This window comes from Harpia harpyja, chromosome 13 (assembly GCF_026419915.1).
Source record: "Harpia harpyja isolate bHarHar1 chromosome 13, bHarHar1 primary haplotype, whole genome shotgun sequence".
Taxonomy (NCBI): domain Eukaryota; kingdom Metazoa; phylum Chordata; class Aves; order Accipitriformes; family Accipitridae; genus Harpia; species Harpia harpyja.
Window position 1 is genome coordinate 18104950 of NC_068952.1, and position 26587 is coordinate 18131536.

The following is a 26587-nucleotide window of genomic DNA, read 5'->3' on the forward strand; positions in this document are numbered from 1 at the left end:
TCTGCTAGTCTAACACACAGACTTGATGAGGTGTAGGCAGGATATTTTTTTGCCAATACAGATAAGCATGTTGACATATCTATTGCTTTCACTGTGCATTGGTGCTCAGAAGTCAGAGATGCATTCTAGCCAGAGACATGACTAAATTGCTCAATGCTTCATTAATCTCCAACTGCATCTAGACTGAGAACAGCCTTCCTGCAGTGTGAACTTTAATATCTTTAAAAATAAATAAATAAATAAAGCTAACAGAATAAAGAAGTTTGGGGTGAATTTGAGTACCTTGCAGGACTGGGACAGACCTCTAGCAAGGTCAGCACCCTGACTCGCATTCAGGACAGCAATTGTGAAAATGGGTTCTTCTGCAGCTTTATAGTTTCCTAGTGGTTTCACTTAATTTTGTATTTGTCAAAAAGCCATGGTATCAATTCAGCCATAAGCACTAACTGCATTCAGGGCTCTTGTGGGAAATACCAGGAGGAAAATCAATGCCTTAGTGGACCAGGACAGATCTTTGCTGCTGCAGTCCCTCGGTGCCAGGGATGGTTAGGCAGTACAAAGTGTGCACTGCTGCTGGCTGCACTGCACTTTGGGGGGGTGTGGGGGGGTGGGGTGTACATGTACACATGTGTGGGAAATACTCTGTCATTTTTTCTGTCACCCCCCCACCCCACCAATAAATCCCTTAAAAAAACCCCTAACCACACCTTGCTGCGGCAATGCCGACTAATAGGAACCGCATGAATAATGGCAGTATGAAAAACTGCCTTGCTCAGCTCTTGAGACTGGGACCTCCAGCATCAGAGTCTGGCCCTTATAACTAGGGCTCTCTGAGACATTTCATGTACTAAAAGAATTAAAATTTTAAAAATAAGGTATTTGTGCTAGTGCACATGTCTAGCACGAGATGTGGGGGAGGAAAACAAGCAATTAATTTTAAGAGTCATGGCAATGGATAGGAGGGACACTTGCAGGGTCATTACTGAGGTCTTCTAAGAAAAGTTCAAAGCTCAGCAGAGGGGAAAGCCAGGATTACATCAGGTCAAGCAAAATCAGTTTCAGAGCTAATGAGGAGGTGAAGACATGCACACCTGCCTGATCATTTAAGGGCTTTAGTCCCTTCAACTCCATCTGAACTCTACAAGAGCTGAAGATGCTAGAATGAGCGATGGTTTAGCCCAGGAGTTAAAATTCATGGGAACTGTTGACACAAATGTTTGCTTTCATCCCATGCCAGAGCAATTCTGTAGTGCTGTGTAATTCTGGAACTTTTTCTCAGAAAACTTCGGCACAGATCTGTAGTATTCCCTGCTATTCTTTTCTGGGGCCTTTGTTTTGTGTGCCTACTCTTTTCTTTTCAGGTTGCATTTCTTGGTACCCAAAATACATCAGAGTTTTAACTGGAAGATGCCCAAACCAGTAAGCAACATCTGAAAGCAAAATACAGAAGTATCAGAATTATCTCAAGTGAGAAGCACTTCGTTCTGCAATCAATTATTTCCATACGAATTTTCATCAAGATCTCTCATTGCATGAAAAATGCCAATTGCTTGCTCTTAATTTTATGTCAGAAAAGACTACTCCTATAAGGCAGACATTTCCCTTTTCAAAAACACTTGAACAAACTGTGTGCAATAGAGAATGTGATCCCATTTCTGTTCTGGCCTGAATTATTCATTACCGGATTACACAATTGCCAGTGTCACTCATATCCCTTCAGGCTTTCTTTGCAAAGGGACACAGGTAGATGAGTTTTGCTTTGCCAAGCCAAAGCAATTTGCTTTCTGTCTGATGATGGCTGACACGACCACATCTAGGTAGAAATCGACAATGGCTCTTCTCATTCTAAACATGGGAATACAGCAGTACTCACAGTCAGGGAATCTCCCAGTGCTCCTATGACTTTGATGTCAGCAGCTTGTAGCTCATGTACTAAATAATAGTAAGAGAAAAAAGCAGGATTATTGACAACTAACACAAAATACTGTTTAACAGAATAAAGACGCAAGTCTCTGGTTCCAGTCTGATGGCATTTTTACAGACTTTTAGGGAGAACGAGCCCCAAGTTCTGTGCATCAGCTATGCAAAAGGCATAACTTCTTGCCTTTGCTTACAGCAGTGTACTCAACTAACACAGAAATAAATGGAACTTAAAACAGCTTAGGAAAAAAAAGGAAACAGATTAGATATGTTTAGGGGTGCATTCATTCAATCTCTTTTAATTGGTTTTCAGGTTTGGGCCATAGGTCAATACTTCCTATTAGCAGTCTCCCCACAAAGCCTTCCAACTACACACAGCGCTCCGTACTGCACTCACCAGGTGGGTCAAACTTGCTGAGCCACTAACCTACCTAGCCAATTTTAATCTGCCATGTTGCTGTATATGATATATGTATATGATAAATGCGATCACATTTATCCATAGAGAGCACACCTGCTGTGATGCAGAACTTACTGTGTATGGCAAGACAGACTTTCTTCCTTTGCTGCTAAATACATCAGCTTATATTGTTTGCTTTCCATCTAGGATGTGCAATTACAAGACCTTATTGTTTTTAAAAACAAAAGGTGAAATCTTTCCTATTTGTGATTTTAGCTTACAAGTTCTTTCTCACCTGATGTTGGGACATGACTGGATGGAGCCTGTTCAGAACACGACAGGTCACTGCCCCAATTCTGAAATGGCAAGTTACAAAACTGGTTCACTTTGTGGTTAGAATATAATGTGGAATTCATATATGGTTTAATTGTACAGTGAAGGGCAAAACCAAGTAAAGACATAGATCCTAGATTGGTGCCTAAATAGCTCAACAGTCCTTTCCTCTTCTTTGTGGAATACTGTCCAAACATTAATTACTTTTTGGTGAAATTTTCTAGCCAAAGCATAAAACTTTTCCAAAGGCAAAACTTTTCATCTAGAAATATTGCTTATGACAATGTTCCATAAGGAGGATTATTTTTTTTCCCTCCTCTACAGCCTGGAGATTTTATCCATGACCTAGAAGGTGGGGTCTCCAGGTTTGAAGTCCTGCTTTGTCTCAAAAGACATGAGATGTAAAAACAAATAAAACAAAAAATCAACAATAAAATCCTCTGCAAAGTTATAATATTATAGTAATGCATTATATTATGTTATTATTACCTCCCCTGTACCTTGCCAGAAACCTATTCTTTTCCTAGAAACTTTCAAAAAGGGCTTGCTTTCGCTGAATATAAAATTTGAAAAAATTTTGAATCTTCAAAAGTTTTAGTAGAGAGAGCTGTCAGCCTCTAAATAATTGGACTTTACCATACATTTGTAGGTGATATAATAGCCATTACGTTTATTCCACCAATTGAGGAAACTGAGTCAACCACACGTTGCAGAACATCTTGGTTCACCAGCAGAGATAGCTGAGGAATGTGCCACCCACGTGGTTCGGTAGTGAGCAACAATATTTGCTAAGAAGGCAGCGAGGGAAAAATTGTAGTTGTTGTAATGGGCAGTCCCTGCAAGAGCAAAGACATTTGCTTATGCTGATCTAAGAGCTGGCCCTGCTTGGAGCGGGAGGTTGGACTAGGGATGTCCTGAGATCCCTTCCAACCTTAATTATTCTATGATTGCACAATTCTACCATTCAGAGAAAAACTACATGGACCAGTGGTCTTCAGAAAGCATGGTTAGTGTTAAAAAACATCAAGACAAATTAATCTGTTCTTGTAAAAAAATGGTGTAATAGGCTCTACTATCAGCGATCTAGTTAAAAGCTGGTTGCAGAGGCTAGAAAGGACAGCTGGGCTTATTTTTAGATCAGAGATGAAACTGTTCCTTTATTCTACCCTATCACTTAAAAAGCTATTGCTGTTGAGATTCAGTGGAAGTGCAAGAATTACCCATTAAAAGTGTAACTGCAGCTCTACAGATAAAAATCCCATTTCAATATTGCAAACCATGGCTTGCTGAAACAATAACAGCTGTTGCTCTTTGTAACCCTCAAGCCACACAGAGATTTTCATAGTTTGGCTAGGCATGAGGACCCCCAGTATGCCAAACTAGCCCAGCCCATTTTGACTGCCATTTCCAACCACACTTAGTCTGCATGCCTGCAGCCATTTGTCAAGAGCAAATAACTGCCCCATTTCTTCAAGTCCTACACAAAGTCTGTTTCTGCAGTTTGTTTAATCTACCTTGTGGTAGTTGCTTAGTCATGGTAGAAGGTGAATCCCTTGGAAAATGGATTCCTATCACCTCCTTTGTATCTGGCCACATATCCAATATGTAAAGGTGACTGCCCTCTGCAGGTTAAGCTTACTTGAGTGCATGGAAGTACAGTGGCTCAAGAAGAGAATACGTAAACCTTCCTCAGATCATTTGGGGTCTCAGGTTTCTAAGTTATCTCCTCCCTATTGTGAGGAACTTGCTATCTGAATTAATGATGCATCGCAGGTGACTTACTGTTGAGCACAGTTTTGATACAATTGCACCAATTAATACAATTCATCTTGTTTGGCTTTTAGGAAGAGTTTAACGTTTGTTTACACAGGAAAAAATGCAATGCAAGATAGAATTCCCTTTCTGAAAACTGGTAATGGTTTCTCTCATCTATAAATTCAGGATGATGTGTGAACAGTCACCAGATACAGCTTTGCATAGTTTGCCTGAAATGCAGCAAAAGATGCAACAATTACCTCTATTGGCTCGTTAGTGGGTTCCACAGGTGGATATGTATAGTTGCTATTCTTGTGTGTTCCCAGGAATGGTTTGTTCTGGAAAAAGAGGAATACAAAAATAAGAGAAATTAGGCAATAAACACATGGCACAGACCATAGCAAGGGATATCAAGACATCATATCACCAAGAAAGTAATTGCCTAAGCTGCAAAATGAGGATCTGGATTTTGAAACCATGCTCCTTCCTTAAATTCAGAAGTAAGATTTGTGTTCAGCACCTTATGGCAAAAATTAAGTATGTCAGATCCCAATTGCAGTTTAACTTTTTCCTCTCCTAACTTTCCACAAATTACTTAGACTTTATTAGATGTTTAGTCCTTTCAAAAGGCACTTATGTAAAGTCTAGAGAAACCTGGGCAGATCTTCCTGTGTCAGCAGAGGGGAGATGAAAAATTGATTACTGAAAGGATCACTCTTCCCTCCAAGAGAGGCTGTATAAATTTCAGGGCTATTTTTGTCCCCTACTAGTGCAACATGCATTCAGGCAGACATGCACATTGTATAGGCTAAAAAATTTCACTGGGATGCCCACTTATCTCAATTAAGAGCAATTCCAGTATCTGCATGAGGAGGTCTTACAAAGCACTAAAATCAGAAGGCATATTTAATTGATTAGAAGACCCACTGTTCTTTTATTTGCAGGGTTTTATCCTACTTTGAGTTGCCTCAATACAAATAATTTTCCGTGGCTTGTTGGGCCCTTATAGTCTGGCACACCTGGTATTTTCACGGACATGACTGCCTGAAGTACGATTTTAAAACTGTAGTGAGAAACTATGGAGACAATAAATGGAATTTGTGGGTGTCAGAATCTGAAATAATTTACTACTCCCTTTAGTAACACGGAAGGTGAAATCCCCTGGAAACAGTCTATTTATTCCTTTGTAGCACTGTTTCATAGTCTTTACCTCAGAGCTTTCTGAGCAGGGAAAGCTACTGGCACTTCTATCAATGACTTTTTCAAAGCACTGTGGGCTTACCATTTCTGAAAACAATGGCCATATATTCTTTGCAAGGAACATAAAACATTTCTACGCCTACTTCTCAAAAGCAGCATCTTTGAATAGGAGTGGATGAAGGGAAAGAAGTATAAAATCCACATTATTTGGCACTGAAGAAGTTGCTAAATTAATTTAAGCTGCCTGGAAAGAATACTGGGTAAAATGAAGTAGGATCCATTTAAGTGAATCTGAGGACTTTTGAAACATGCTGATTAATAACTCAGCAGATCTTCCTTTTCTGACAGGATGGACACACAATATGGACAAAATCCTCCTGTATGACTTGAATAACTGTCTCTAGTCCCAAGAGTACAACTCGGCTCCCTGGTCTGTTCAGTTCTTTGGCCGCCTTGTTTAAACTGCTGAAGAAAGGGAGTCAATTATTGCTGACTGCAGCAGTCATTTCCACGTGCTGATACCTAGCAACCGTACTGCAAGTTCAGCAGATTGTTTTATAACTGTAAAAGCAGCTTCCAAAGAGTCTGAAATATCCCTGTTATGGATCAGGCCAGGAAAACCAACCTGCTACTAATTCAAGAGATAATAGATACTGGGGGTTTTCAGAGCCGCCGTGGTGCCCAAACCCCATTGATTCTGATGGGAAGGTTAATGCAGCATATTCTGCTGTTTGCTGCTTGAGCTGCCTCTGTACCTCACAAACATAAGAAAACACAACCTCTCCTACAACTGAAAACACACAAATCAGCATGTTGTCCATCAGTATTCATGGCACAGTAAAAGGCCAAGGGACACCAAAGCAGGTGTATGGGAGCACCTGCTCACTCAGAGGTAAGCAGAGAACAAAAATTTTCAGTAAACTTGTTTCAGACATACTGAACCCCTGCTCTCTGCAGCAAGAACAAGAACATACAGCCACCTCATACCCAGCTTCTACAACGTGGGTAATATTTACCTGAGTTGGACAGTCAAGGACGATGTCAGCCTTGAAATCAAACGAGTCAGCTTTCTGGCCTACAGGCTGTAACTAGAAAGGAAGACAAAACCCCCTATTTTGTAACCATGTCGTCACATCTCACATTTGTATAACAATTCTAACCCAAAGAATCTAAATATACCTTTCAAATTTATATAAAACTGCCTGTATTTACAGACCTTGATTTACCCAAGGCTGAAATGCATCTACTTCTGGGAAAGAACATGGCAACTGTGTAACAAAACAGCAGCTCTAGAAAGAAGCTTAAAATGGGAAGTAGAAAGCTACACTGGATCAGTTTAAACTCCTGGAGGATTTTGGCAGGCACATGAAGTACCTTGAAATTTTGCCAGAAGGCAAGGTCGTAAACTCTCTTCGCTTGTATAAAAGACAAGACACTAAGAGTCTCTCAATTTTTATAGCTAAGTTGCATGATGGCATTTCCAACAAAAGGCTTTTTATGCGTAGAAGATTAAACCAAATTTAATTAGAGGTACTGCTTGATGATTGCAAGCAATCATGTCAGCTGTTAAGACATTACCCCAAAGTATATAGAAGTTACCATCCAGGATCTGAGATACCACCCCTGACTGCATGCGTACTCCTACTTTACAAGCAATCTTTAATGACACATTTTTATTGAGCTTTACTCATTTCCAAAGGCAGTAAAACTAAACTGAATTAAAGCCACTTTAATTCCTAATGAGACTTTCACAACACATGGATTTAAAACAAACTTCTAAGTAATCCTGTATGCAGTTACAATTCTTTATTTGGTGGTTTCCCACATCAGCTCACAGAAACACCATCCTTATTTAATACTGCCCTGCCTTTCATGACAACAGGTGAGGTAGACTTGAAGTTGCTCAGCTGAAATCACAAATGACTGTGATCATGCAGTTAGAGCACCCATCTCCTCCCCACACACTTTAAGAAGCAAGAGATTCTAGGCTGAGAGCAGCAACAGAAATTTGAGGATATCTGACTAGTAAAGAAGAAACAAACACAAGGTCCAGCATTACCCAGGCCTTCATTGCAGTGTTTATTACAAAGATTATTTTAATGGTAGTCAGGTCTAGGTAAAGACCACATTATATACAGAGCCTATCACCTTACCATTGCATTCCAGAGAGCCTTGGCAAGCTGAGAATGGCCTTTCTGGCTTGGATGGAGGCAGTCGGGTGAAAAGTAGGAGACATCTGGATGCCCATCCTACAAATGGAAGTGTAAAGGACATTTGAGTGCAGAAGAATCCACACAGGTCCAACTTGGGGTTACTGAAGCCAGACTAGAGCCAGTAATGGGAGGTTCATGCTACTTGTTCTTGCTGCTCTAATGTGGAAAGTCTCATGACTACCTGGTGATACAAAGCGTATGTCAGCAGATCCATGAGCTACTAGAAAAGCTTAACCAGAGATGCTTACGTGCATCCAAGGGCAGATCCACCCAGAAGTAGCAAAACCACCATTTTCAATTACATGTCTACTCTGTCTTCAGGTTCTGCAGTAAAGATGGGTTCCTTTCCTCAGCACATCATCAGAACTGGCACCACAGGCACCACTATGCTCTGCAGTACCTTTACATGGTAACAAGCATGTTACGGATGCTTTACCAGAAGGAAGAGAGCCCGTCTGCTTTTTCACAGCTGTGTCAGTTCTGCAAGTTTGAAAGAAGCATGAAGCAAGTGTTTGAGTGAAAGCAGCCAGGCTGACCGAGTACACCAGTACAGTCTCCTTTCTGAGCAAAGCTGTACTTTAATACAGATACTGGAGCACCTGAAGGAAATGGGGTTTTGAAATTTAAATGTCTTGGCTTTCATGAGAGTATTGAGATGAGAAAGAGTTTAGGTCACAGACGACTGAAACAACATTTTTTTGGTCAGAGCAGTCCTCCTTCAAAATTTGAGCAGGTTTTGATCCAGTGTGTTTGGGCTAGCTTATTAGAGGACTACTACCAAAATCTGCATCTATATCTGATCTTTTGCCAAGTTTAGAGGCAGAGTTTTCACTTCAGGAACATTTGAATGTTGTGTGAGATAAGAAGAAAAAACAGCATCCTGAGCTTTCTTAAAATCTGAACTAATGCTTGTGAGACTATAAAAAAGTTCAGAAATATTTTGCTGCTTCTGTTTTTATTTCTATGCTCCCTACCTCAGTACCAAAACCCCTAGCAATGACTTTTCACAGGAACCAACTTCACAAACAATAAAAAAACCCCCAAATGAACAAACAAACAAATCAAAGCCTGTTTTTCCTGGGAAGCTCACTGGCAGTTTTCCAAATTTGTTTGTAGCAGCACCTGAAATTTTCAAACTTATCACGTTGCCAGCATTTTCAGGATCACTCCAGTTCAGTTTTAGAGTAATCCCTGCTCAATATTTTGCCCCATCTGCTCTTAGTTCCAGGTGAGATGAGGAAGTGCAGATGAGTGTGAAAATGGAGTTTCAGTTTCAGAGAGAGTTTGGGTAATTTCCTAGATTTATAGTTTACTGAGACTTACCATTCAAGGTACTGAAATATAATTGCCAATAGCAGGAAAAAGGGCTCAATACATAAAAATACTACTTCCACCAGATTATATGTAAACTTCTCTTTCTGTCAGACACAGAAGAATGAGTTATGGAACATGAAGAGGAAGTGATGCTGTAGTCTGCAGCGATGTTGCTTTAAGAACTGTAACTTAATATCTCTGTATTTTATTAATCATGTTATGTTTTCAGAAAGAAAAATATTTATATACCCTTGAGAACATACACAAACCTCTTAATTCAGGTTTTGATTCATTTTCCAAAATAATAATTCATATTGACAGCACAATAAGTAAAACAAATAACTGCTAACTATATGAAGAAATCTGATGTACTATACCAAAAAGCAACAAGTTTTAATAAGAAAAGCACAGAACAAGCTGAAACTGTTTTGCATATAGTCTCTATAGATTAGATACCCACACTTAGTCCTTTGCACGCAGAAGTTTCTTTAGACCATACCTGACCCAGTGGAATCTTGAGATTTCGGAGGAAAGGCTGGATGATCACTGTGAAATTTTCATGAGTATCATATCTGCCAGATTCCACTAGTCTCTGAATGCCGAGCTGCAAGAAACAAAAAAATCACCACCAATAAGCTGTCAACATCTCTGCATCATAAATGTTTCAGTTTGGGCTGGGGGGGGGGGGTGGGTGGGGGTGATTTGAGAGCCTGAGAATCAGAAGGAAGCTTTTACTTCTTAATTGAAATAGCCACAGATGCTGGCAAAAGGTGAGCCTTGCAAAGTGGCTGAGAAGGCTGGAACACAGTACTACAACTGTCCATGGGGGACAGGATCTTGGTGACTAAACTCCCACCTATCCATCTGTACTAGAAAACAAAATTTTTCTGAAGAGTTTTGCTGTTGGTTTTGGTCATATGGTGTTTTGGATAGCATCATAGGACCCATTTGGGTAAAATATTGCTATGATATGTTGCTTGATAATCAAGAGCTCACCTCAACTAGAAATAAAGTAACTGCACCACTCTTGATAAACATACCTGGTAAGCTCTGGTGGCTTCCCTCACCATTGTTAAATTTGGTGAGTTTTCTTCTCCTGTGAGAACACAACTACATAGATAACTGTGGGAGAAGTTAGAGGGAAAAAACAGGAATAGAGAGAGTTAAAGACCTGAGAATGCAGAGGTCACCCTTTGCCACCCAACACCCTCATGACGTGGGAGTAACAAGGAAACCTGTATGGTCATGTTTCTGTGAAAACTTCTTATCGTCCTTGCCATCGTCCATAATTTCAACCCTTAGTCTTATTTTCTGCCTCACATGAACGATACTACTCTAAATCAGTTTGGTTTCACCCCCAGGTATATCAAAGTGATATACATTGTACTATGAGAGTTTGTCCCATTCATTACACCTTGGCATCCAAAGGCCTTGCAGCCTGACAGAGGTGCATGCCAGTCCCTCTGTAACTAGAAAATAGATCTTTGAAATTTACTGGCTGCATTACCACTGAGGTGATACCTTTCCAATCAACAACTCCTTTTGCATTCCCAAGACACAGAATTTGTCCCTGTCTGGAAGGTCAGAAAAAAAATGCAGATTACCCATTGCAATAAAGCCTCTGAAAGAAGAGAAACCTGTCTACTCTGCAAATACTTCACATTCCCTCAAAAGGCCTGAAAATCCAAGCTTGTGGACTTCAACCCCACCTTGAGGAACCCTGCATCAGTAACTTTAACCCAAGCTCAGGGAGGTGTACATTATATATCACATGAAACCTTACAGTTGTAGACATGGACAAAACACAGGTCCTCTGACAACACTTAGGTCAAAGCCAAGAGAAGGCAATGCCATCAGGCAGGGTGATGTCAGCACTGTATGGGATGTCTGTAGGACTGTAGCGCTACCTTTGACCACCAGTTCAAATGACAAGAGAAGCATGGAATAAGAACATGATTTATCATCATGGACAGTAAGTTCAGGTACAAAAGTCAGTCAAACAAGCCTTACTCTGCCATGTAAGTGGGGCACTGAACTTGAGTATCCACAAACAACTGTCTCAGAGGGAGAAGGTCCATCACTTCAACCAGACTCACTAGAGCTTTTGGAACCTGAAAGGTAAATCAGACTTTAACTTAGAAGGAACTGGTTATGCAGTGCACAGTGCATTTATTTTACCCCAAAGTCCAGCCATTTGACACCCCTTTCCTTTCTCCATTGTTGGAAGAAAAAAAAAAAAAAGCAACAAACCCCCACACCAAACTCCCCGCAGCTCAGCTTTTTATTCTTTTCCAACACCATGGTCCAGTGTTACACTCTGTCATTTCAGACTGCATCTCACTACTCTCAGATAGACAAGACAAAAGAAAATGCTTTTGTAGAAGTCAGTGGAATATGTTTGGTACCAGAACGGAAGAAAAGCAGCCCAAAATCAAGCAAACAGAAGAGCTAGCACCAGTCAGTCATGTACCAGTACAAGCTAGAATGCCAGGACAATTTCAGAGCACTTGCCTGCTTGTGCAGAATATCAAGAGTTTCTTGAATCCTTCTGATGAAATTCACAGCTGAGTAGTGATCCTGATAGAAACAGAAGAGAAGGGATTACTGCTAAATGAAGACACAAGGCATTTTGGTTGGGAGGCTGGAGAATCACATTAATTCACTTCCTTTCCTGCCATACAACACTGTGGTCAGTAGAATGTTCTTGCTTCTTTCTAGATACTAGGGATTTTAAGCATATCAATTAATTTCAAATGTAGAAAGACTCAGTGAAATTTTTGATTTAAAAGAAACCTTGTTGAGTAGCAGTATATTTAACCCAAATCCACTGGGTCCTTCACTTAAAGAGGTAGGAAGGAACCTCATCTGAATGCATGCTGAACAGCATAAACCAAGCAGCCATAGGCGTGCTCACAGCCAGCTGATAAGCTCTCGTAAAATTAGGTGAAATCATTGCTAGTCGAGGTCATAGCTATAAATAAAGCTATAACTTGGCAGCAGCAGCAAAGATGCCTAGCTAGGTTCCTGCAGAAGCAGCAAATTTCTCAAGCACAAGGGGTTGCAGGAGAATTGAAAATACTCACAAGAAGTTAGCATATTAAAGGCAGGAGAGTAAGAGCTGACAGAGAAAGGTGGCCTCTCCCTGCCACCTGCCCACTCAACTCCCGTGATCTCCTTATGGCAGCCTAAAGGCTTCTCCACAACCCAGAGAAGCATAAAATTCAAACAATACTGAGCACTGCAGCAACTTCCCTAATACATACCTCACCTGCTCCTAGCACCTCCCTACACTGTGAGTTATGGGGTGATGACAATTGAAGGATTGGACTAGTGGTAGTTCAAAGCAGTATAATTCTTTCTTGGATGTCTAAATAGGCCGTGCTAGCAGTAGAGCAGTTACCACATCAGAGGAGTGAAGCTTTTCTTCCCTTCCATTTTTGCTCATGGTCAAAAGACAGTAGCAAAGACAGTGGTTCTTACCCCAGAATAAGCCAGAGAAAACAAAACCATCCTACACTGTTGCTGGTAACTGTTTTTATATCAGGGCACTGTCAGCAGCAACCCCCATCAAAACATACAGCAGCACATATATAGCTCATGTTATCTCTGTGAAGGCTCTAAGAATCCATGGATTTCCCTTGATGTGTTTCTACACTGACATCACAGTCCCACTACAGTTTCAGTTAACCAGTTCTACTACTCACAGGGTCTTTGCAATAGTTGCACAGATCATTGCCTCCAATATGCACTGTTACGAGCTTCCAGTCAGCACTGAAGTCAATTCTCTGTGCAATAAAGAAAATAACGAGCCTGAATTTCTTTGACTTTGAGATATGCACATAGTATCATTGCAGGTGGATCTATCATGTGAAACAACACCTGTTTCTTTTCATGCTCTAAGATTAAAGGAGTCCCAGACAACTTACAGGATCAGTTTTCATTAGTCTCAGGAGACTTCTTGCTTGGGCTGGCAAGTGCCTGTGAAGAAGGACAACTAGTGAGTGAAAGAAACACCTGTATGGAGAGATCAACATTAACGCTCTTCAGACACGTTAAATCAAGTTGTCAGGTATTAGAAAGGTTGAGTGAGGAGACAGTAAAATACTCATGTTGCCATGATCAAATTACACATTCACATCTTTGTGGAAAGTCAACATCAAACTGAACTTGAATATTGATTTTACTGAAGTTCAGCAGTTAATCTGGAACCGTAAGTTTAGCTTCTATTACAGTGCTTAATACCAAAACCAGCTGAAAAGCCAGACACAGCAACATGTTTGTAAGCAGATGGCTTGTTTAGAACTAGGCTGCTATCAATCTATTCCTTGCAGACTGAAACAATAAGGGAATCCCAAGTCCCAATAATTAACTGACCTCTTGAGCAACGTCGTGCATAAACCACAGCTCATCCCGCTGCAAAGCGGAAGTGTTTCAGAGTTCACTGTGCACACCTCCCTCATTTCTGGAGCCTGCACCCAGAGTCAATGCTCAATTTTCAATTATGTAAAACAGCTCTGTGCACACTACCTTCCCAGGGTAATTAAAAACCCAAGAAACTTTCAAGATTACTCAGACAAGTTAAGATGACAGCCTCACTGTTTTCCAATAGCCAGGTGAGCACTCTCTCTCTCTTTTTTGTGTATATATACACACACACATATATATAAGCTGCCATGAATTTTGAGTTACCTAGGCTGAACGCTTCAACCTTGTTTGACTGCCCCGACAAGCTGATCCTCAAATATGCATAGAAAAGAGAACATGGTTGGAAAGCTTTGGCCTTCCAGGCAGCTCTGTATGAGCTGCATATCCCTCCACGCTCTTGTTAGAAACACTTCACTGACTGTCTGTCATTACTGGAAGCATATCAGCTGACATTAACAAGCATGACACTTGTTTTGTATGGCAACCAGAGCTTAGCTCTCCTTTGCAATGCTGTGTTTACTGTAGGAACAGGACGTATCTCTCACCACCCTACTCGAACTGAATACCAGTCTAACACTAACATAAGAGTATTTACCAGGGAATGAGCCCTGTCATACATCTACTTGTGACACAGACATTGTATGCATGTAGTAGTTCTGTTCACTGTTACCCTTGTCCAATGTCATAACCTACTTATTTATATCCCAAAGTTATCAGAAGCCACAAGTGGTCACAATTTCCTTCTGTTCTTACTGTGGAAACCCCTAAGCTAGGGCATCAATTTCAATATTGATCCAGAGGAAAACACCACTTATTGAGCTGACAGTCTGCAACACCTTTGCTTTCTCATGCAGTCACTGAAGTGCTGATGCATCCTGAGCCAACACAGTCAGTAAGATCTAACATCTTGAATGAAGCAGTGCCAGCAATCACCCATCCTTGAGCTGCAGTTTCCACCAAATTTAGATCTTGATCAACAGAAACTGTTTGCTAATGGGAAATAGAGATACTCACAGTTCATGTCACCTGTTCCCTTCTCTCAGTCTTAAATTCTTAACCTCCTTTTTTTCATGTGAAATCAGGGATCTCAGCCAGGGTCTGCTTCAGCAACACGCTTCAGATCTACCCTTAACTCCAGCATGTAGGTAAGCACTTTGGCAATGAATGCAGATAGGCATAGGAACATTTTGCTGAATGAGACCTGCATTGCTACATTGCCATCAAGTTCACTAAAGAGCTCTGCAAAGCAGCCCACTGATTTCATTCTAAGAAACCCTTACATCTGGTTTCCAAAAGCTGGTAAGGGTGCAGAACTACCTGATTTCAGACAGGTCCCAGCACCTCTGGAAAGCAGTTTCCAGATTAGCACCCAAAAGTGAGAAAGGCCAGGTAACAATTCTGAAATACCAGCATTAGCTGGTGGACTCTTTTTTCCCCCTGAATCATAGGAAAAATGGATATTTTGGGCTGATGAAGAATAAATGCTGGATTGCATCATCATTCCAGGGCCAAATACCTAAAGCAGGAGAAACATTTCCTTATGTTCCAATACATTTCAATATTCAACTAGGATGCATTCATCTTCTCAGATGCATCAAGAGCCACAGCGTGGCAGAACAGAACCCCAAAAGAAGCATCGAACAGTTCAGGGATATTAGTGTAGTAGTTTACAGGACTTTACTTTTGCATCCCTTTCTACAGATAGTTATGAGACAGAGGAACAACAGAAGACTATTTTTCATTAGACTAACATCCATCATCTCATTTCATACAGCTAACAAGTAACTATTTAATAGTAATGCCTCGGTTGCTACTGATACAAGCTGCTTTAAGTCATATTGGTGAACTAAGAGGTTGTGTATCCTCTTTCAAGTCCTCCCACCACTCCCAAAAGCCTGTTTAGGATTTAACTGATACAAAATACAAGACAGACACCTATCTCATTCTTTTCTATAACAAGCAAAAGCTGAAGTTAATCTGGATATATGCTGCATATAGAAGTATGTTAATAAATTCTCATTAATGGCTGAATCAGAGCCATAATCCTTGCACATGCTTCACCAACACACAGATACATTCAGTCGTCACTAGGAAACAAATCCCTTCTCTCAGGTATGGGGGGCTGTAGGATATATCAGGGCACCTAGCAGACTATTTCTGTCTGGAAATCCAAGCTTTTATTGAGATTGCTAGTACGAGTCAGAGGTTACTCAAGGCCTAGAGGAGAGCAATAAAAATACCCGATAAAGCCTAAGAATCTTTGCTTAGATACAGCAAACTCAAACACCTCACTTAACTTCTGAACTTCGCTGCTGAACTTCACTCCCAAGACCTCTTTGGGAAGTAAGAGGAATTTTTCTTTAAACAAACAAACAAATAAAGGTCTGGGTAATATCAACTAACAATGTCAAATCCAGGCATGATCTGCCAGAACCTATGCCCAAACTATGACTGAATTCCAGCAGCCATCTGTTTTGTTAATTAAACAGCATTGACTCTTCCAATAAGAAGCCAGGCATTTCTAGGATAAGCAGTACAACAAAGCTCAACTCATGCAGCCTCCCATGTGTGACTAAAAGCAGAGAGCTAAATTCAGATGACTGCAAGACATTACAATTCCTATTACACTGGCAGAACTGGCTGCAATTGCACCAGGTCTGCAATGCACCAAAACCCATATATGACCATCAGCAATTCTCCTTTCTTCAGATTCCAGACTGTGGCTAGTTTTTTTCCTCTCTCTTGTCCACTCTTGCTTGCCTAATCAGAAGCCCAAGGCCAGAATTATGGAAGATTTCATCTAGTTTTTCTCCTAGTATGTCTCTACCAATTCCCTCACACTAATTTTCTGAAAATATCCATGCTTTCAGAGATTTATTGACAGATAAATAGATAAATGAATAGATGTTGAAGAGGAAGAGTAGAAACCACCACCAACAAACAGTTTCTGCCAGTTTCTTGTTTGTGGATTTCATAACCAAGACTGTTGGCTTCATTTGAAAGTTCAGCTATGAAATAAGCCCATCCATTTAACAGGTTTTGAGCCTATTTTCAACTCTGAACTTTCAGCTAGACTGGTTTTGCTTGCTCTTCAGAGCAAGTTGTGACAGCACATGAGACAGTTGAAAGGCAATTAGATGAAGTATCACCTGCAAATGTAAACCAAAAAGCTACATACTCAGCCTGTGCTCCGGGAACTGCCTGGTTAAGGAATGCATTTGAATCTTTCTCACTCCCGGTGCCGGTTGAATAGCCCACGATCATAACATCAAACTCTCTAAAGATGTCTGAAAAAGAAAGATGGCAATGAAGGAAAAATGACTACATCTTCTCCCTGTCTACAGGGACTAGCGCACACCAGCACTGCCACAGTTTTGCCCTCTGACAGCACAGCACAACTGCTGCAGCCTCCAGTCAACTAGATGCATCCACCAAGCAGTGGCGAGAGGGATCACCAGCTGGCAGCAACTCAGACAGCAGCATGCTTGCTGTGCCCTGCACTGTCACCAGTGGGTAAAGATGAGCAGAACTGAGGACTACTGTGTGCAGTTATCTCTCATGTTGTAGTGGTTAAAGCCTAAAATAAAATCCTCAGTCACGTGATGGTGACTTTGTCAAGTGATCCTGAATGGGCTTCAGCCCAGCAGAAGCTTGTTTTCAGCTAGAGGATCTGGGTCTGCTTCAGAGCTGTGCAAAATCTCATACTACTGACAAAATATGAAGAAAGCCTCAGATGCATGGTTCTGATGAAATCCCACCATGTTCTCCATTACCTCCATAGTAGTTTCCAAAAGGAAGTTGACAGAATAATTCACAGCTGAGAGTGAAAATGGTCACATTGTAAACTATAAAAGCTACCTTAATCTCAAAGACTAAATTTAACCACATTTTAATGAAGGCGTTGTCAAATGTAATAGCATCCAGTGAATCAATTAATTGCTTATTCTAATTGTATTCTTGTTACATTCTGCTTATAATAATGGGCAACACACAGAAGGACAATTTACTGGCCCTCTTCAACTGGAAGTTTCTTATTACAGCTGATGCAAACTGAAACTCGAGTGGCATTACATTAACAATAGACTGAGCTACGAGAAGTTGCATGTTTCATTGAAAAGAAAGTTAAAATTATTCCCTTCAGGTTACATGTACGAGTAGTCAGGTTTATCTACCAAAGAGGTCTACTCAATGCAAACATGTCTTTTTGGAAAAAGCTGTGGTGGAATATTTATTAAAAGCAGATGTTGATTGCATCACAAGCATGGACATAGCAAGCTTATTTAGAAATTCAAATAACACACACCAAGCAGTTGAGAAAGGACAGGGAAAAGAAAGGAAGGGAATTTCTAGCTGCTTCTCAGCTTCACTGATGAAGCCAACTTTTTATTCATTAGTCCTAGGATATTGTTTCTTTGAAAGGTAGGTCTTGTTAATTTCTCTAAAACAGCTTTGAGATACTTAAGAACTCTCTGTAAACATATCGGAAATCAGCCCATTTCCTCTCTTTAGTCTTGCCAATTAGATCTAGCAAAGCATTTACTTACTAGGTAGAGTTGTCACATTCTCTAATGATGCATCTCCTCCAATACTAAAATGAGAAAGAGAAATCCCAGTCACTCATCTCTTAGCTGAACACAGACAATAAGCAAAGTGAAAACCTACCACACATCAAGAGAAAAAGCAAAGGGTGATAAATTTGGTAACTATTAATCTATCAGATTACATGGAGAGGACAGAAGTGGAAGTGCTATTGGGGAGAATGGCTTAGGTTTCAGTGGTAAAGATGCTTGTCAGAAGGATTTAATGATCTTGCAGCTGTAGAGGGGCACAGTCAATCATTATGAAATAGCAGAAAAATGCCTGATACCACTACATACTCAAATGATTGAGCCCTGAAGTACTGCAGATTAAAAGGTCGACTTTGAGGCCCGTTCCAGCCTCATGAAGGCACTCTAAGGCAGCACCAAACAGCCCCTGGGTGACAAGACAGCTGCAGCAGCAGCTCCTCATTCTCTTCTGCTTCCTGCACAGGGGTATGCTCTCTCTGGCTTTTAATTGGTGGGACACACTGAGGCCACACTCCGGCTTATGGAAAGGTGTTAGGACAGCACAGAACTGCTTCAGTCAACGTCAACAGAGCTACATCATCACACCAAAAAATTTTAGTCTTTTACAATTGTGTACTGCCTGTGGTAAAAGTTCTCTGGTTAAACAAACTCTTTTCCATAGTGCTACAAAAAGTTCAGAAATAGAAAACTTTGAGAAGTCCTAAAAGCAACCAGTTCTGACTTTGTTTCAGTGATTTTTCTCCAGTTTTGTAGATTTCCAACTTGCCATCCCACCATAAAAATACAAACTGTCACAAGCAGCCAAAGATGAAAGCATGAGAGAAGTCAAAAGGCTAGCTTAAAATCCATTGCTGAGAAAAATTTTTCTGTGAAGCCACCCTTATGACAAATCCTGGATCTTGATACATCTTCACAAGAAATGCTAGCCTGAGAAGGAACTTTTTTTCAACTGTTGGACAGCTGAAAGCCCCAAAACATGTGGAATAATATTATTTACAGGGGAGAATATACATCTCCTCATCATCTTGGCTGAAGACTTACCTCCAAGACAGGCCCCGGTATTCAGCGCCCAAATCCAGGAGATTATCTGAGGCAATTCCTGTACCAGCCTGGACATTATTTTTCATTAACCAAATGAAATTAAAGCACAATTACTAATACAATAGTCATTCATACATAGTCATTTTATTTACTTCTGAATACATCTCTTCAAAACCTTTAGAAGGCATCTGGCTTTTCTCCAACCTTCCTCCTGAAGAATGCATCAATAACATTTTTGTAATTATTTACAAGCATCATATTGTATATAACACACAAAATATACGATGGAGCCGTGGAACAAAGGCTTTCCTCTCATGGGTCTAGATGAGCTGAATAACTCATTTACGGTTAACTCAAGAATGATGACAATGTCTCAAACAAACACATGAAACTTTCTGGCTAATGATGAGAAACACTATATGAACTCAACAGAGAAAACAAACATATCTCAGAAAGAAGCACCATAATACCTTTACACCGATTTGAAAAGTATTGTGCTAAATGGAGAGACTTATAGTAGTACTACAGCAAGGAAGAAAGCACTCTCTACAATTACGCTGAAGAAAGAGGCAAGCTAGCAACTACTTCCCTTCTAAAACACCACCAGAATTCAGAAGCAGAATGCCTGCCAGCTGTGATACTATAGTTTCATGCTAAATTTGGGTACGGGGTAGTACTTCAGTAGAACACAAGACTAGGCAGACTATTTGCTGCTACCTCAGATTAAATCATAATGCTACATTTTCTTCTATGTATAAGCTTTATTGAATTAATGGAAGACTGGTGTTCAGAATAACTATACACAGGCCAAGTGCAGCTCTGAGACAGCAATGCACTACTGCACTTTCTATGAAAGCAGATTTTATTCTCAGTTCCTACAGACTATACTTAGAAGCAGAAACACCTGCAGGGTCCTGCATATTATAATATGGCAACCACAGCTATATACAGAATATCTTTCATCTGTCAGTATTGCAGGTTTGCATTCAAATGCTTCTATTTATTTCAGTAGCCTCCCGTGTGTAGGAGTTTTAGCAACATACCTGCCAGAGAGTTGTAAAGGCTTCATGGTTTGTACACACAATGTCTTTGTTGTTAAGGCTCAGATTCAGAGAAATCTATGTTCCAGTTACATCTTTCTGCCCAATGTTTCCTTTGAGGTGGCTGGAGAGTTTCAGTCTTTGACCAGTATGAAAACATTAGGCAGAAAGACATAATTGGAATATAGGATATCTGCATGTTGAGACATATTCCTTCTAGGCTACCAAAGATAATCATCGTCAGCAAGAACTACATCTTGATAAAGAAATTAGCTATGAGTTAAAACAGGCACAATAAAAAGACTGGATATCTTCTGAAATGGATAAAGTCAGAGGGCTCTCACCCCTGTACATCCTTATGTCATTAATGCTAAAATGAATAAAATGCTATTATCCAACATCCCTTAGTCACACACTGTTCCTGAAAGAACTGGTTCACCAGTCCGTTCCTATTCAGAAAAGCTTTGAAAAACACAGTAACTTAAGGCTTGTACTATGTCCCATTAGTTTCAACAACATCTGATCTCTTCTGTCTCCAATTTAGCAAGCTATTTAAGTACATCTTTAAAGGATTTGCTTGCAGTTTTGCCTGAGTTCAAAAGCATGTGAATATGTACGTGGGGGGAACAGTGCTGGAGAACTGACACCTTCTTTCTTGTTCTAGCTGCTAGATCTATTGTCATCCATGAATGAATGGATCTTTGCTTCTAGGTACAACAGCTATTTCCCCTCTGCTGGAGCAGGCACATGTTTGTAGTTTTACCAAGAGAACAGTAAAAACGCTATCTTCTTACCGTCAAAGAATCCCCAAGGGCTGCTATAATTTTCACATCAGCTGGCTTTAGGAAATGCACTGCAAAGGAAAGAGATGCAGTTGAACTTGGATAGGAAATAAGTATTCTTTTTCACCGCTATATATGTGAAACATGCCATTGTGCATTCTGATGCTCAGACATGTTGCTTTTGCAATATCCAGGTGATAAAACAGTTCATCTCATGTGGTTGTAGCAGCAGCATATGCATATTATTCAGCATCTCAATGGTTAACATTGCTACTGAAAAGACAGAAGAGCAAGGAGCGAGTAACAATAAGTTGCAAACAATATCCCGCACCAAGATGAAGGTAAAACAATGCAGTATTAGACAAAGCAGGAACGACATACTAGAGCTGTAAGAAGGCACAGAAGGACTAAGACAATATGAAGTTACTTGAAAAACTGAATACTGCTATGACTTAACATGCATGAAGCTGGATTTCCAGTTTCCTTCCCCAAGAGTTAGGTAGTATCACTTATAGGCTATGTCAGCATACAAATTCGGATTTTATCATGAGATATTTTGAAGTTCTCCACTGGCAGCGATTTAAGTGGAGCTACTTAGTCAGAATGTTACCTTGCATGACAGTATGGCATTGTATCTGTAAAGCAGCTGCTGAAAAACATGACATCTTTTCTGACCAGTATTTTTCACAGTCCAGCAGTCATTTCAGCAAAAATAAAAACTCATCTTGAAGGACAGTTGAAGGTAATTCAGCCTCTTAATATAAAACAGGCAAGACTACCTGAAGCTGCAGGAGGGGAGGATGGAGACCTGTCCTCGCATAGCAGCTGGCTTCCATAATTCTAAAAAGAAGAAGAAAGCTGAATAGCATTTGACTAGCAAGTATAGTCAGTATTAACTAGGATCTTCCTAGTAGAGGCCAGGTGGATAAACCAGAGACCATTTAGCATGTAATTAACCAGACAGGTCTTGGTTGCTTAATTCAATAATCATATCCAGTATTGCTCAGATTAGAGTAGCATCCTGTACTGATAACTGTGCTGTCTGAGCATGTGTTCTTACAGATGTTTCCGGATGCATTTTGCCTAACTCAGGGAGTGCTTTCCAGTCCCATGCCATGTACTCAGCTTCTCAAACCCTTTGGCCAAAGGCTGATTTCACTTGTGGTGCAGAGCATGACTCATCTGGTTACTATACAGGAACAGATGCAGCAGAGTAACAATGGGATGGTGATGTTGACACTTACTGAAGTTTGGTTAGGGTATGTGTAATTACTGTTCTTATATGTCCTCAGGAATGGCTCAGCCTACAAAGCAAGGAAATCTGAGTCAATGCAAAGCATCAGAAGAATACATGGAGATTTCAATTCCCCAGCCTTCAGTTCTCAGATGTCTCTAGATGATTAGCAGCTTCATGCAAATGAATGGGATTAAAAAAAAAAAAAAAAAAAAAAAGAAATGGCTTTTTTTAAATCCATACAATAACCGTGTATACCTGGGGCAATATTTTTACACAGCCAGAACTTACAGAATACGCCCAGGACCCTGCTCTGTGTGATTAACAAGAAGCTTGTGGTCCCACTGCAAGGTAGTCCCAGTGACCTCTGCAGAGCTGTGTTGACTGGTGCCATCGTTGCTCTGTTTCCCCCACTGAAGCTCTGCCATTCAGTGTAGACACTTGATGGTCTTGACTAGGTAGGCCAAACACCCTTCCCTTGTGTTTTGGCCAACTGTGATGAAGCTTACTTCTAGGATGAGCTTGCCCTCCATCTCATGGGGGAGTGCTCATACTGCTACTGGTGGCAGTGGCACAAACTATGTGGGGAAGAGTCAGACCCCCTTCACTGAGACAGCACTCCAGGCAGTTGGTAAAGGCTCACGCAGACTCCCAGCCACTCCTAGCACCTCCATATAAACACAGACACCCCTGTAACTTACCTCACTTGGACATTTGAGAACAATCTCATCTTCTATTTGCTGATTATGTGTCTTCTCCCCCAAGGGTTCCAGCTGTGGGGAAAAAGGGGAGTGCACAGAAGAAAAGTGAATGAGTGTCAGAGAGCAACAGGTAATGCTGTGCTACCAGCCACTGGAAACCACCTCTGCAGCACAGGAAGACAAATGCAGTGCACTGCACCCATGCTGGTAGCTGCCTCCATGCACAGCTTCTTTGCATGCTGAAGAGGTTAATTCCCATACAACACAAACATGGCCTGATGGTCAATGTGCTAGGCAGGCATCATCTCCCTGGGAGAAGGCCCAGCAGCCCCAGTCTTAACATACCCTGAGATTTACTGGTTTGATATGACTGGATTAACAGTTCAGGTGACCTTTCTTCACATGGTCACTCTTTTCTTTTGTAAACACAAGTAAGGGTTCAGAAGAGGTAGGGCTAGCTACCTAGTAGCTCCCTGGGCTTTTTTTTGCTGCCAAGGGCAGGATGGAGCAGACAAGGAGTGACCAATACGACCTTTAAAACTCTTACCATGTTGTTCCACAAAGCACGTGCAGCCTGGGAATGAGACTTCTGGCTGAAGTGGAAACAGTCTGGGGCAAAATATGAACTGTCCAGCAGCCCCTCCTAGAGAACAAGACGGGTGCTGTCACAGAGGCAGGAAATACGCAACAAGCTGTGTATTATCCCCTCTCTCTTCCAGCGAGATATCCCATCTGACTTCAAACCGAAGTAGCTGCAAAGGCCTCTGAGGCCAAGAGAATTAAACCGGGCCAGAGAACGCTAGTAACTTAGAACTGAGAAGCTTTTTAAAGCTTTTTAATATAGGATTTCCAAAGTAATAAGGAATACAGGCAACTATGGCTCTGGGTACAGAGTACCTGGGCATAGATATCGATTGTATTCTTTATTTCTCCTGAGATACACAGATTATAGTCTTTTGAAGCACATGGGTTTTCATACTAAAAGTCATTTACCAAAGTACTGGAAGGGACTTTGTGATGCATGGGCGATATAGGGTGAGTGCTCCCTGGTGAAGACTTTGAACTAAATATCTGCTGCATAGTTGTCTGATCACAGTGGAGTGGACTCAGTGCCCCAAGCTGTGCCTTCAAGGTCTGTATTCCTGTTGCCCATTATCTCCAAGGTATTCCATAAACATTTTCTGCAATTTTGGATGTTAACTCAACTGAATATAGTCATTATTAGGCCAGAAAACTGCTGGTCACATTTACAGCCAAGACAATTTTGAAAAGTCAGTGGAATTGCACCAGGATTTAATGTAGGCATCGGTTTTTTGGTTGTTTTTACCTGTGTTTTTGGCATGTTCACATTCATCAGAAATGGCTGCATAACCACTGTGAAATCTTCTGTAGTGTCATACCTTCCACTCTCCACTAACTGTCGGGTTCTCTCCTAAAGAGTCAAAGAAAAGTTGTCACCTTTCCTTCTTTTACGTTCAGCTCATCGAGTACCCCCGTCCATGTACATCTCACCCAGGGGTTCCCCCTCCCTAGTGCAGAAACCCAGATGTGGCCGTGGTTTCCAGCTCATGCCAGGCAGCCAATGCAGATGTCTTTTTGAGACACGCATCCCGGGCTTCTTTGCTGAGAGGCAGCCTGGGGATGGCTGCCTGACTGACATGAGCAGGCAACCTGCTCAGTAATTAGATTTTCTGTCAAAAAGATGTTCTTCCAGAACCACCGAAGCATTTTTGGTTTGGCTGACATCCCATGCCTGAAGTTTGCTCCTGAGTTATCATGTTCTTTGACTTAATCTGAACTCCAGTGACATAAATGATCAAAAAACTGCTGGGTCTCTGACATACTCTACTTTCTATGGCTCTCTTAACAATTTTTCTTCTCATCTGTTTTGTTGGTTTAGTGAATCAGAGTTGTAAAGATCTTGAGCCTACTCCCATCTGCCCCCCCCCCTTTTTTTTAAAAATCATGACTACTAATATGTCATTAAAATGAGTGGAAACTGTCCCCCACTTCCAAATATTAGCCCCTCTGTGGTCTCTTGATCAACAGGAGGATGACATTAAACCTAGAACAAATGCCACATGCCTTACCTGATATCTTCTGTTAAAGTAGACCAACTTCTTGAACTCATTGGAATTGTCCTCAGGGTTTATGACACAAGGGCACAGGAGCCTGTGGGATGAGAGCATGGCACTGAGATCTGCTCCTCTTTTTCCCCCGTTCCTGAGCTGACAAGCTGCAGGGTTAAAAACTTCTCCAAGACAGATTTCTCTGAAAGGCCGCTCAATGGGAGCATTAGCTCTTACCTCTGAGTTTCTGCACAGCCCTGATTCTTGAGCAGAAACATATTTATTAGGGATAAATTCATGAGCATAAAGTGAGGAAAAGGATCCATGCAAACAAAGACCATACTGGGTGCCCATGGCAAGGTTTCAGCAGCAGGAGTGAACTCAGTTAGGAGAGGCCAGGGCTCCCTGTGCTGGACACAGCCAGTTTCAGCCAGCTTCAACAAACCAACCACAGGGCACAGCTGATCCTGTCAGCCAGGATGGTGGTGCCTCTGTGAAAACCTGTTTAAGAAAGGGACAGAAAACACCAGAGAGGGAGAGGAGGAGAACAGTGGGAATGAGGAGGTGCTCCATGGCAGAGCAGGCACTCCCCTGAAGAGACCACAGCCTGTGGATAAGCCCACACCAGAGCAGACACATGTCTGAAGGACTCATGCTGGAGCACAGGACAAGAGTGAGAAGGAAGCAGAGGCAGAGAGATACTGCTACATCCAGACCCCAATCCCCTGCACCACCCATGCCTCACTGAGGGTACCCTGCGGCAGAAACAAGGGGGGAGGGAGAGGTTCTTGGAGTGAAGTTGAGCCTGGGAATGAGGGAGGGTAGGTGCTTTAGCTGTTTAACTTGTTTGTTTATTTCCCAATACCTGAATCAGTAATTAAATATTTATGCTAGTGGACAATAAATTCAGTTAAGTTCCCCAAGTCCAGTCTGTTTTGCCTGTGATGGTACCTGGTAAGTGATTTCCCTGTCTTTATTTGGACCCATGAGTTTTCTTGCTCATGTTCCTCTTTTCTCCCCTGTGCTGCTGGGATGGGGTGAATGAGTGGCTGTGTGGGTGCTTGGCTGCCACCTGGGGCCAACCCACCACAAAAACCATTCATAAGTACACCTGCACAATGTGGTTTGCTTCAGCAGAACTATGCAAGCATCCTTGATGACAGAGTTCACACAAATTCATTCAATCAACTGAGGGTCACAAGTTGCAGGATGTTTCACATGAAGGATGGTAGAGCACCAAAACAGACACCAAGACTGATGCTGGAATCTCCATCCTTAGAGAGCCATTCCAACCTGAACCATTTTAAGTTTCTGTGAACTCATGTTGGCCACATTTATCCCTCCCTGAAATTTCGATCCTTCTGGCACATGATTTTTTTCTTCTGGTGCTCACTCTTCCTGGGCATGCCTCATTATTACTTGACAAATCCAAATGAGAAAAAGGACTTCTTTTAAAAATCCTGTCATATGATCACAGTAAAGCATCCCTGAGAGAGCTCTTAGAGAAATACCACCTATAGAGATGCAGTTGATATATGTAAAGCATACACAGATCCCTACAACGTCCAAACTTGTATTAATGGAGAGCAACT

General features: G+C 41.3%; 1 protein-coding gene across 1 annotated transcript in view; it reads right to left on the minus strand.

Annotated features, from left to right (window-relative positions):
* PLB1 (phospholipase B1) overlaps positions 1-26587 on the minus strand; it is an 89524-nt gene that overhangs the window by 18466 nt on the left and 44471 nt on the right. The window contains exons 22-42 of the mRNA XM_052806643.1: positions 25017-25098; positions 24254-24358; positions 23474-23569; positions 22927-22998; positions 22236-22295; positions 21771-21831; positions 21004-21062; positions 19170-19237; positions 18105-18148; positions 16739-16847; positions 13062-13113; positions 12840-12920; positions 11647-11712; positions 11146-11246; positions 10176-10257; positions 9635-9739; positions 7762-7857; positions 6625-6696; positions 4669-4746; positions 2616-2676; positions 1874-1932 (exon numbers count right to left, since the gene is read on the minus strand). Coding sequence (XP_052662603.1) covers positions 1874-1932; positions 2616-2676; positions 4669-4746; positions 6625-6696; positions 7762-7857; positions 9635-9739; positions 10176-10257; positions 11146-11246; positions 11647-11712; positions 12840-12920; positions 13062-13113; positions 16739-16847; positions 18105-18148; positions 19170-19237; positions 21004-21062; positions 21771-21831; positions 22236-22295; positions 22927-22998; positions 23474-23569; positions 24254-24358; positions 25017-25098 — 1609 coding nt within the window. The remainder of the gene's footprint in view (positions 1-1873; positions 1933-2615; positions 2677-4668; positions 4747-6624; positions 6697-7761; positions 7858-9634; positions 9740-10175; positions 10258-11145; positions 11247-11646; positions 11713-12839; positions 12921-13061; positions 13114-16738; positions 16848-18104; positions 18149-19169; positions 19238-21003; positions 21063-21770; positions 21832-22235; positions 22296-22926; positions 22999-23473; positions 23570-24253; positions 24359-25016; positions 25099-26587) is intronic.